The sequence below is a fragment of the Spermophilus citellus genome (genome assembly GCF_964194105.1).
Source record: "Spermophilus citellus genome assembly, chromosome: 3".
NCBI classification, from domain to species: Eukaryota; Metazoa; Chordata; class Mammalia; order Rodentia; family Sciuridae; genus Spermophilus; species Spermophilus citellus.
Window position 1 is genome coordinate 147,072,463 of NC_138184.1, and position 12,851 is coordinate 147,085,313.

Here is a 12,851-nt window from a genome sequence, read left to right on the forward strand (position 1 = left end):
CAAACAACCCCAGACCTGGCAAGCCATATGCAATATTTGGTCTAGACTCCCTCTTAGCATTCATTCTCTTGCTTTGCTTTTTCTTAATATGTGTAATAAGCTGACACCAAAGTACTACACAGACAACTCTCATTTGCATTCTAGGCAAAATACTGGAGTACTAATGCCCACGAGATTGAAGGCACGGTATTTGACAGGAGTGGAAAAGCGGTGCACAGGCTCTTTGGGAAATGGCATGAGAGCATCTACTGCGGGGGCTCCTCCTCATCCATGTGCCTCTGGCGAGCAAGTGAGTTTCAGGGCCCATTGACCCGAGTCACACAGAAGGCAGGTGGACGGGGCAAGAGGAACCACTATCCCACAGGAATCAGTTCCATTCAGTGTCTCCAGTATCTACCTGCTTTGAATTGGGTTAGAGGTATTTGCTCTTCTTTCATTCACCTAACCGTTCCCCCAGGTCCTTACCACAGCACCGCAGATGCTGCCAGGTCCTGGGTTCTCAGCCCCAGAATAGGCCACTGCCAGTCAATGGGCAGTCGTGTGGCCCACACATGTGACTGTGCTGGGCACTACCAAGGAAGGTCAGTGAAGTGCAAGAAGTCATCCTAGAGTAAGGACCAAGAGGAAAGTGTTACTGGAAAAAGTGACTTGGGGACTCTACAAGAGTGAGGATCCTGGTTTGACCTAACCCATGAGCTGTGCTGACCTCCCCTGTGATTCCAGAAGGTCGCTGCCTCCCTCAACATGTCCCACAATGTTTAATCACCTTCATATCTGAAAAATAGATTGTTTCCAAGTAGGGGCATGTTGTAAAAGCTCTTAGGATGCTTTGAGCTGATAAAAACCAAAAAGAAAACCACTCGTGAGTGGCTTAAACCATGAGGCTGTGTGCCATTGCTTACCAATGAGAGAGGGTGGTGGCCCTGGCTGTTACATGGTCAGTCTTACCTGGGCCCAAAGACATAGATCAATGGAAGCCCATCCTGCCTCTCTCGGTGTGCCTTGGTGTTTCTTCTTGTGGATTTTAAAAGGTTGTCACAACTCAGTATCTCATCACCGTGTGACTGTGCTTCAAGCAGGGAGGAAGGGGAGGACAAAGAGCTTGGTTCTCCAGTGCTTTCCTTTCCTCAGGAATGCAGTATTTCCTAGGATCCCCCAGAAAATATGTCTTTAGATCAAGTCAGCAGGAAATGGGCCCAGACTTGTTCTTGAAACGACGGTTGGCAGGAAGGTGGGCAGGAGAGATTCAGATGGACGTGGGTTCATCCCTTGGGGAGGGTACAATGCCACCTGAACAGAATCAGTGTTCCTCTGGCAAGTGAGAGAAATGAACATAGAGTAGGCAGCCACAGTGAATGCCTCTTTAAATAGGTGGCGGCCACTCCTTTCACCATGGCAGAGGTCACAGTGCGGCTGGAATGACTTGTCCCTGTGGTTAGCTTTAGAGGCATGCATGAGATTTTGCAAGTGAGATAGTCTCTCTTTTGCATGAAGTACCTAAGATGAGAACTATCAACCTCTCTGGATGTTAAAGTAGAGTCTTGACAAAGTAACACTATTGACGCTGTCATTGTGATTCCTAACTTCATGTCTCCTCATTGGCTATGAGCATCCCTGGGCCATCTTAAAGAAGAACCACAGGCTGGGTTTATGGCTCAGTGATAGAACACTTGCTTTGTATGGGTGAGGAACTAGGTTTGATCCTCTGCACCACATAAAAATAAAGAAAGATATTATGTCCATCTACAGCTAAAAAAAAATACTAAAAAAAAAGAAGAAGAAGAAGAACCACTATCTTCGCTCTCTGGTGCCTGGGGGCTGGGGTGGAAGACACAATAGGAAGCTTTGCTATTATTTTCATGCTTAGGATACACATAGAATTGGACTAGTTACAAAGAGGACTTTCTGAAGCTTCAAAAAGTAAATCTTCAGAAAAGTTCATGGAAAGCATTTTTATTTATACATATGAATACCGAGAGTTAATATGATAAGGGTTTTATTAGTCTACATTTGGCTTACCTGATATAGAAACTTGGGTGTGTTTAGCTTGGTTTTTAGCTGGAATTCAAGTTGGTAATATTCTTAATGGTTTTTAAAGTTAAACATGTAAGATTTTAGGGGACAAGAGTTGGTGAAAAGAAAGGCAGTAATGGAAGAAAAGAAGACTATGTACTATGGTTTACTGATTATGTACTATGGTTCAACACTGTTCCAGGTACTGGGCAATTTCAGGAGAGTCTGATATCACTCAAAGAAAAAATGGATTCTCCCCAGGCACGGTGGTGCACGCCTGTAATCCCAGGGGCTCAGGAGGCTGAGACAGGAGGATCATGAGTTCAAAGCCAGCCTTAGAATGTCGAGGTGCCAAGCAACTCAGTGAGACCCTGTCTCTAAATAAAATACAAAATAGGGCTGGGGATATGGCTCAGTGGCTGAGTGCCCCTGGGTTCAATCCCTGGTACCAAAAAAAAAAAAAGAAAGAAAGAAAGAAAAAGAAAAAACAATGAATTCTTGAGAGGGAAACTCTAACTGGTCAGGGAAAATAGACCAGAGTCCTTTTAACCATGTATATTTTCATAGCAAATTATTTTAAAACAAACTATATGGCAACTTCACAGCATTGTTTCAATTCACTGTAGGACCAAACAGAGTTATTACCCCTGTAGATAGAATATTAACAGAGAAGAAAATTTATAGAGAACAGAGAAGAAAATGTATAGAGAATTATGCAGCACCTGTTTGTTAGTCAGAATATTGTAATCAAAATGGAATGGTTGAGAGCTAAGAGAGAACAATTGTAGCTGGGCTGAGATGGAAATGGTAAAGGAATTAAATTGTAATCTAAATGAACTGCAAGCTAGGAGTGAATGAATGATTTATTTATTTTTTAGATCCCATGCCAAAAGGATATGAGCAATATTATGGCTTCACACAGTTTGCATTGGAGTTAAATGAAATGGACTCATTGTCAAAGTCTTTATTGCCCCCGACTGACACTCGGTTTAGACCAGATCAAAGGTAAGGATATTTTTTCAGATCTTTTTCTCTGGAGATGTAAAATTTTTAAAAAATTCTACAAAAAGTCATGTTAAACAACTTTCAGGCCACCAAAGGAGACTGAGCAAGGTAGATAATGTCGTAGAGTCAGGGATGGGAGGCTAAACAATTGTGTCATGAAGAGATGGAGACCAGCTTCGATCTATGTGTGGCACAGCCTTTATTTATAAAATATAAAATATAAAAAGAAAATCTTGCTTTAGAAAGTTTCACTGCATGTAATAATTAAGAACTTCTTGTGTATTTGAGGGGTCAGGAGACCCATTTTGAGAACTAAGTTATGATACTAGGTTCGCTATTAACAAGCCATGTGATATATGATAAATCTCTTAATCCTTCTCAGCCTCAGATTCCTACTCTGTGAAATGGAATAATAATCTTGCCCTTCAGCCATTCTAAATAAGCCTCAAAATCCAGAAGCCAAAAGAAAGATTACCTCATTTGACTTTATTAAAAAAAAAGGAAAAGAAATTTTTCGTGACCAAATAAATAAAAAAATATAATCAAGGCTGAAAGATAGGTGACTGATAGAAATATGTGTTTACATCTCTTACTGTGAAGAGTAGCAACACTGTACAAAGTAACAGGCATAGGAAAATGGACAGTTTACAAAATACACGATGCAGATTTTTCTTAAACATATGAAAAGAAGATCAGCCTCGGTCATGATATGAAAATGCTTAAATTTTAAAACCACCTGGACATATCATTTCTTATCAGATTGGTAAAAATTCTAAAATCTGAAGTACTCTGAGTAGAGAAAAGGTTGCTCGTAGCATGCAGATGGGAATGTGAATTGCTGTAATCCCTATAAAGGTCAGGTTGATAACATATAAATTACAGACTCACCCTTTAGCCCAGCAGTTCCACTTCTAAAAATTTTTCCTCTAGATATGTTTTCCCGGGTGTAAAATGACAGATGCACAAAGTCATTCATTCATTGCAGCATTAATTGTAAATTTTAAAATGAGGAACTAAAATGTCTACCAACAGGGAATTGTTTGAATAAATTAACTTAGAGCCATGCAATTGAATATTGCACTGCTATTAAAAATGAAGAGGTCTAAGTACTACCATAAAACGATCACCAAGATGTATCGTTAAGTAAAAAGGAAAGCAAAAGAAAAATTCAAGGTTATAGATCATACTGCAGTATGCTACCATTTGTGTTTTTAAGAGGGAAGGAGGGTTAAGAACATACATTTATGTTTGCATAAGTATGCATAAAGAATCTCTGGAAAGATCCCCAAGACACTAATAATAGAGGATTGCCTGTGGGAAGATTGGGGAGACATAGTGGAATTGGAGACCATAGAGACTGAGCCCCAAATTCCATTTTATAGGTACAAGATTTTGATCCATGTAAAGATCACCAATTCACAAAATAACTCTCTCTACCTCAAGATAAGAGCGTGGAGAGGAGTCTTAGAGGATTAAGACTAGATAGGAGAGGATTCTGAGTATCTAATCTTGAACACGTGGAAGTTTAGTAGTAATGATTGTTATGTTTTCTTGGAAATACAATCCTTCACTTTTTTCCCTCGATGCCACAGATTTCTAGAAGAAGGGAACATAGAAGAAGCTGAAATACAAAAGCAGAGGATTGAACAGCTACAGAGAGAAAGGCGGAAGGTCTTAGAAGAAAATAACATGGAACACCAGCCTCGGTTTTTCAGGTTTGTGCCTGGATCCGACGTGGGTTGGGAGGTCTGGCTACATTTCGTGCTGCTGGGCTGGAGAAAGAGAGCAAGAGTTTCCCCTCCCCAGACAACAGCTTCTGGAGGATTTTCTTCTCCAGAATGGCAAAACCCTCCTCTGTGCCAGGGCCTGACTTCTGTGACATTTCTCATCACTGTCCTTGGGTGGGACTGGCACCTTCCTTTGTGCAACCTTAGCTCCTTCCCAGCATCCTTGCAGGGCCTCACCCGGTGGGTGGAGTGTTTCAGTAGATGCTGTGGAAGAAGCGAGGGCAATAGTCAGAGCTGGTTCCAATACCAGGCCAGCTTACGGAATTCATAGCTAAGGTTGGTCACCCACATAGATGTATTTTATACAATGATAGAGATAATGCATGATTGCCCCACTGGCTACCAAAGTGGAATTCCAAGTGATTTCACTCTTGAATGGAAGAAATTCCAATACACTTGGGCTTGGATTTGGAATATTTTTAAAATAACTTGCTAAGAAAGTCTTATTTAAAACAGATATTTTATTTATTTATTTTGGTACTGGAGATGGAACCCAGGGGCGTTTGAGCACTGAGCCACATCCCCAGCCCTTTTTATTTTTTTATTTTGAGACAGGGTCTTCCTAAGTTGCTTAGGACCTCACTAAGTTGATGAGGCTGGACTTGAACTTGCAATCCTTCTGGCTCAGCCTCCCAAATCACTGGAATTACAGGCGTGGGCCACCACAACCAGCCTAGCCTTAATTTTTTAAAAGAGGTATGAAAGATTGTAGGTCTTCACTGTCCCCATCCCCTTTTAAATTTTAACTGAGAAGAAACAAAGGCCCAGGGAATTGTAGGTGATTTGACACAGGACCCAGTGGAACATCCCATTTGGGGACCTGGCTCTCCTGACAGCGTGGCTGGAGCTCTATATGGTTTAAGGTGGGGTTTTTGTTGTTTGTTTTTGTTCTTGTTTTGTTTTATTCAAAGTTAATAGGCATACGCATACCCAGCTCCTGATCTCCTCCCACTGCATCCTGCTCTCAGGACCCAAACTAGTGTTGCATTGTTGTTTGGGGGTATTTTATTTGTTTGCTTGCCTTTAATGGACAAATAAAATAACTTTTAGAAGGATTTAGCTACTAATCTCTCAGCAGCATTAAAATATATATCCCAAAACATCAAAACAGCAACAAATAATGTTTCCATCTCCACAATATAATGCACTTTTTCCTTAAGCTAATGTTCTTTCCTCCTACTCAGGATATTAGCAATTTAAGATCACACCACTAGAGTTTTATCCTGAAATATTCACAACTTCATTTAAGCATTTTCGAGAGACGCCTTAAATTCCTTATTGAAAAAAAAAAAAGCAGCATATAGAAAAATGGATAAGTTAACAGTTTAATCAATTGATTTACTGACAAGTTAATGAGATATACACGTACCCTTAGCTATATTGGTTCTTTTATTTTCTCCTTCTTAAATCATCTAGTCTCATCTTTTTTTTTAAGAGAGAAAGAGAATTTTTTAATATTTATTTTTTAGTTTTTGGTGGACACAACATCTCTATTTTATTTTATGTGGTGCTGAGGATCGAACCCACGCCCCACGCATGCCAGGCAAGCACGCTACCCCTTGAGCCACATCCCCAGCCCTAGTCTCATCTTTTTTTAAAAAAAAGGAAAATCTATATTTACAGAGACAGTCATTACAGTGTATTTTAGGATCATTTAAAATTGTGAGTAGCCAGACGGTCTCGGAGACTAGTTAAGGAGATTCATCAAGTGCACCTGATATAAAAGCATTAAGAATGGCCTCACCAAGTCTGTGGAGCTCTGTGGGAAACGACTGAACATTCAAAGGCAAAGTGTGGATGTAAGGCCAGCCCTGTCTTTACCGTTCTCTAAAAAGGACGTCTGGGATGGAAAAGGATTGGAAACCACCACAGTTGGACAGCCGACTCTCATTTTCCTTTTGGCTGTTTATATAATCACTTGTAAAAACTGTTTATAAAAGGATTATTATTACAGTGTAGTACTGGATGGGGAAGATTTTTTCAGTAGGAGAGTTGTTCAGCTATCGCAGTCCTCCTTGAAACTGTTCAAACTAGAAACCTGGCAAAGGGCTTTTGGAGAGGAAAATGAGGGCTTGGGTGTTACTGTCGGCATCTGTCAAAGAATAGTGAAAATATCACTGGAAATTCCAAGTGGAAACTGCAGCTCAGACCAAATCAGGCCTCTTGGTACCACAGTGAACTATCTGACACACAGACTGGCTCATTTGAAACGTGTCCCTCTATTGGGATAGGGAAGCAAGTGTGATAAAAATTTATGTTCCTGAGAATGTGGGGGAACTGTGCTCCGCTTTTGCTCCTAAACACGTGATAATATCAGTGAAAACTATAAATACACATGCTCTTTGACCCAGCAATGCTACTTACAGGAATTTTTTAATGAAACTATACTTGTACTTGTGTAAAATAACATATACTTTATTTATAATGGTGAGAGTTTGAAAACAACCCAACTGCTTACCAGTAGGGCATCACTTAGAAAAGTGTGGAACATCTTACAACTCTTTAAAAGAAAAATCAGGAATCCCTTATGGCTGGAGTCACCAAATTTTCCTATAAAGAGCAAATAATAAATATTCCTGGCTTTGCATGGGCCATAAGGTCTCAGTAGCAATTACTCAACCCAGCTTTCACATAAAAGCAACCACAGATGATACTGAACAAATGCGCATGGCTGTGTCACAGTAAAACATTATTTCAAAGACCATCAGGGCTAGGAATGTAGCTCAGTGGTAGGATCCTTGTCTGGCATGCATGAGGCCCTAAAAATATGTATCTAGGTGGAAGGCTGTATTTGATCCTTGGACTGCAGTTTGCTGAGAAATGATCTCCAATATATATTATGTCAAATACTCCAGGTGCTGATTACTGTCTAGTACTACCATTATGTAAAACCTGGAGAGGGTGGAGTGTGTATATGTGTGTGCATGGAATATTTCTGACAGAATGAAGCTGATAACATCACTGTGTCCAGTAGAAGAATTGGGAGGCTGGGAGATAGGACGAGAAAGAGAACTTTGAAAAGCTATGTTTTCTTTCATGTCTTTTGAATTCCAATCTATGCAGTATATTAACTATTCAAAAAAGTAGTAAATCAAGACCATTCTCTGCAGACTCTTGTGGCTTCCAATCCTTTCTATCTTTATTTTGTTTTAATGTTAACTTATCATCCTACGATCCTCCTCGTGGATGTGTAGAGATTACACAGGTCATCCCCAGAGTGGTGGCTGTCATTCCAGCCATGTTTTATATACCACACATCCTCCCTCCACCTGTCCTTCTCTCAGAAGCACCACTTTTCGCAGCCTCCAAGTTTCAGAAGTTAAGGTCAGAAATTACAAAATGGTTTCCAGGCTCCCCACAGTTCCAGTACTGGACTGTCAGGGAGGTCAAATGCATGTGAGAATGATCGTTAGGAGGAGGGGATGGAGAGGAGGGAGAGAGAGAAAATATGAGAATGCTTTCTAGAGTCTGCAAGAAACTCTTTCCTCTTCCACAGGAAATCCAGTGACGACTCTTGGGTGAGCAACGGCACCTATTTGGAACTTAGAAAAGATCTTGGTTTTTCCAAACTGGACCATCCTGTCTTGTGGTAAAAAAAAAAAAAGTAAAGAAAATGAAAGATTTGTGAGGGTACTTCTCCTGTGTTTGCTCCTAGAAGCAGCACAAACTGTGTCTATCTATTTAAAAGATATTATCTAGAATGATCACTTGTGCTTAGCTTAGCATTGTAAGTATTTAAGTACATATTTTCTTCTGTGGGTTTCTTTACAATTTCAAATGTTACCGTGATTGTTTATATGAATACAGAACACCTCAATATTTCCTTTTATATATAAACTATTTAATAAAAATGAAAGAATTGAATGTTAATGTGTGGGTTTAAAAAAAAAGAAGCTTTAACACTACTTTTCCAAAGGTTAGGGAAAATTCAAATTAAATTTATGCCTTATAAAATTATGTTGGAGAAAAATAAATCAAACTCTCCCAGGTGCATTAAGAAATAAGAACACCCAGGGTTACTCACCCATGTGTAAGCTACCCAAGTTTAATTTGGTAGCTAAGATATTTTTTTGCCTCAGACAGCTCTTGAATTGCTCAGACGAGCAATTCTGCTGGTGCTGGACTCTGAAGAATATTTTCATTTGCATTTTAGTGGTTAAGAGGATGGTATAAGATTAGTGGAATGTATGTTTTTACATAAGATGGATCTGGCACCTTCTTGAAGGGGAAGTATTTGAGTTTGTCCTTCCCTTTAGTTTTATTGCCTTATATACAGAATTATACCCTCTTGCTCAGAGAAATTGTCCTTAATTCGAGAAATCCCCATTAATTTAAAGTCCTAATGACATCCCAGAGAGGTAGCAGGAATTTTTTCCTTAGTGAGAAAGCTCAGTCCTTAATGAATTAAAAAGTGATCTCCTGCTTCCCATCTGACTCCTTTGTGGCCTCCTGTTTGACCACAGATCTATGGAGTATGGAATGTCCCTGTTTAGTAAAAAACATACAGTGCAATGCACACCTGAGTTTGACTTTCTAAAAGTTTAGCGAGATAACGATTGTTTTAAATAACTCAACATATTTTTCTTAAATACTATCTGGTATTTTCTACCTCTTAATAAGCATTGTATTTTAGATCTTGTATAGCAAGTTTGACCATCTGCCTTATAGATAAACGTAGAAAGTCGATGTTGTTCTCCTTTTGTTTTGTCTTCCGAAAAAGCTTTAAGTGTCTTACCCCTTTCCCAACTTTCTTCTCATTTGTATCACTCTATGAGTTCTGCAGCAGTCTTGGATAATAGATTGTATCTACTGATTCCTTGAAGTGTGTTATTTCATATTACAATAATATAATTTGTGCAGTGGTTGAATTGTGTTGTCAGAACAATTCTAACTTCTGTGCAGTTTACATTAAAACCAAAGTCTAATTGTGAAGCCTTTTACTCGGATGATCATAACAATCCTATGAAATATGTCAAATGTCATGATATGCTAAAGAGATTTCTCCAGAAAACATCTTTAGATATATAAAGAATTTCAGAACATGTAGAATGATTAGAATGAAGAGTAAAATAAATAACAGGAAAAGTATGCATGATTTTCTAATGTCACATCAAATAACCAATTGGACAGCATCGTCTTTTCAAAATGGAGAGTTATATAAAATGGATCAGTAGCCTTTTGGAGTCTGCAAGTGACTGGCATTTTAAAACAACTCATTAAATATTGGATTCATTTATTCCATTTTATGGAGATGTTAAAATGAACACAGTGTGAATATCATTTCCATTTCTAAACAGCTGAATGACACCATCCAATTCTTTGGTATGTCCTTTGTTCTTTTTCTTTTCAAGTATTTATCCAAATTCTGCTCACAGACAGGAGGAAACAGGCTGTAGATTTAAGGATCCTCGGGGGAAAAACAAATCTAGTTTTCACAATGTGAGGATAAATGTAGAATTTTAGTAACACTGGCTGTTAAATAGGCCTGCTCCACAGGCTGAATCAAAAACAAAACAAAACAAAAAAACTCAACAAACACAGAATGTACAGCCTGAATGAATGTAGCTTTGTCACACAGAATTTGGAAATTTTTAATTGTTCCAATATTGTTATTTCAAATGATTGTATGCTTTATTTTGGAATCACAAGGACAAGTGAACCAAACATCACCTCTGTAGTCATCTTATTTGAATTGGGAGTAGGATGAACAAAATATGGTACTGATCAATATGCAAATTTTAAAAATCTACTAGTCAGTAGCAGGATCTTTATTAAAAAAAAAAAAAGACTTTCCTGAGATTTAAACAGCTTGTGATGCATCCTTATATTCAAATCTAAAAACTTCCTTGGAAGGGGAGGGTGGCATCTTTTTTCTTCTGTTCCTTCTCTCAGAAGCACCTTTCCACCAAATTTGTATGTCTAGGACTCTTACATTTTTAAGATGAATAAACAGAAACATGGCATTGTTTGGGAAGAACTGAGGTAGAATTAATGTCCTGGACTCTGAATCTCTCAATTAAATAATGCCCACCTGTACCATTTGAGGTACGTTTTAACCTCAATTTTATTTATAAAATCTCACCACCTCGAATTTATGGTAAATTACACACATATTCTTGGAAATGGGACCTTGTGCAAGCAACCATCCTGCGCCTCACTGTTCCTATTGTCACTATTGACTCCCCCAAACTACAGGAAATCTATTCAAGAACCAGCATTTCCAGTGTAGTGGGGAAGCAGATCCATTCCCATTTGGGTCCCAGAGCACCCTAAAGTTGCTATTTCCAAAAATCAAAGGTAATACAAAAGCCTCGGTGTAGCTCCTCCCCGCAACTCCCAGCAGCTAAGTGGGTTCTGGAACTAACTGAACAGGTGGCAGTTTGCTTTAGGACATCTGTGCAGTTACTTACCCAACATCCTTTTGAGACTCCAGGAGAAAAAAATACAAACTGATTTTTTTTTTAATGTTGACTTCATTTGGGCTACTGCTTTTCTCATATAATGCTTTTAATTGCTTCCAATAAATCACTTACCTGGGCCTCAAGCACATTTCTTCATCTGCAGTTTCCAGATTGATGAGTGACCTTGTTCTATGGGTTAAACCTAAAAGAAAAATAATAAAGTGTTCACCAGGCACTTGGACCCTCATTCAGGCCTACCATATATCCTAAAAGGATGGCCTCTAGCTGTTGTAGAATTCCTCAGACCTTTTAGTCTTGAGTAGGAGCAATAAGAAGTTGTTCATATGATCTTAGGAATACATTAGTTGCATTAGTTACAATGTTTTGGCATAATTTATTTGAATGTCTTTAATTTTTATATTAACATCAGCATAAATCTATTTTTGCTAGCAGATGACAGCTATTTTCCTTCTGCATTGTATTAATCTGTCATTCAGTGTTAGTCTTTCTGTGTAGGAAATCTGCATCATCTAAGCATCTGCAAATTGTGACAGTCTAAAATGAAAACCAGTTGTGGAGACTTTGGTTTTGGGGAATGCAATGATCAGAAGTGGCTTATTTATTTTCTTAATGATGATTTTTATCTTCCACTGTTACCCTCAGAGGACAATTTTTTTTAACATGGATATTTGTAAATCTTCCATTTAACCATTTGTAAAATTATGTTCTGTCTAAATACCACCTTCCTATTCCCCTGACTCCCCAAAAAGCTCAATAAATTTGTTTACCCTCCTCATGTAGCTAGTTGACCGAATAAATAACATGAAAAAAATACCACCTTTGTCTCTGTTTTTCTGGGTTATAGGCATCTGTGGTTGATGGAAAGAGACATAGCAAGACCCTGGCCTAGGTTTTTTCCAGAAGACACACACCAGCTTACCCAAAGCAATGCGGGTTGGAGATCAGAACATCCTGGGACACAAACTCAGAAATCACAGAATTGCCAGAGTCTTGGTCCTAACATTTCTCATAATATCACAAAAATAGATCTTGAGACACCTGGAGCCCTAGGCAGGTCACCTTCAGTGCCAAAGAACCCCATCTGTTTACCTTACTGTGCCATGGAAATATTGTTTTCTGTGTGTGTCCTAAATGAAACAGGGAAATTCTGACTACTTACACCAGTTTAATGGCCTTTACCAACGACTAACTCATTTTATTCCAATCCCAAAATTGTGTTCTTTGCAATGTAGGAATACCCTTAGCACCCTTACTAAAGTTCCATTGGATTCTGTTAGTATATGATGTTATATGTGTGCCAGATTGCAGAGTAACACACATAAGTCACATCTCTTCATCCCGAGACATCTAAAGGGGCATCAAATGCAATCCATAAATCTCAAATGGAGAGAGAGAGAGAGAGAGAGAGAGGAAGCTATAAAAGATGTTTTGTGAACTGAAGTTAGTGAAATTTGCATTGAATTTTCTATAGTTTGGATCTTAGATGTCCCCAAAGGCCATGTGGTCACCAGCCTGTGGTACTGTTAGGAATTATGAAACCTAAGAGGTGGGGGGGGGCTAGCAAAAAGAAAGTTAGGACAATGGGGGCATGTCCTTGAAGGAGTAGTGGAACCTTAGCTCCTTC

General features: G+C 38.9%; 1 protein-coding gene across 3 annotated transcripts in view; it reads left to right on the top strand.

The window, feature by feature from the left end:
- OSBPL3 (oxysterol binding protein like 3) overlaps nucleotides 1-12,015 on the top strand; it is a 187,029-nt gene extending 175,014 nt beyond the window's left edge. For all 3 annotated transcript variants that reach the window (XM_081285669.1, XM_081285671.1, XM_081285670.1), the window contains 4 exons: nucleotides 145-289; nucleotides 2,892-3,018; nucleotides 4,611-4,733; nucleotides 8,302-12,015. In XM_081285669.1, coding sequence (XP_081141795.1) covers nucleotides 145-289; nucleotides 2,892-3,018; nucleotides 4,611-4,733; nucleotides 8,302-8,398 — 492 coding nt within the window. In that variant the 3' untranslated portion in view covers nucleotides 8,399-12,015. The remainder of the gene's footprint in view (nucleotides 1-144; nucleotides 290-2,891; nucleotides 3,019-4,610; nucleotides 4,734-8,301) is intronic.
- Nucleotides 12,016-12,851: the final 836 nt, after the last annotated feature.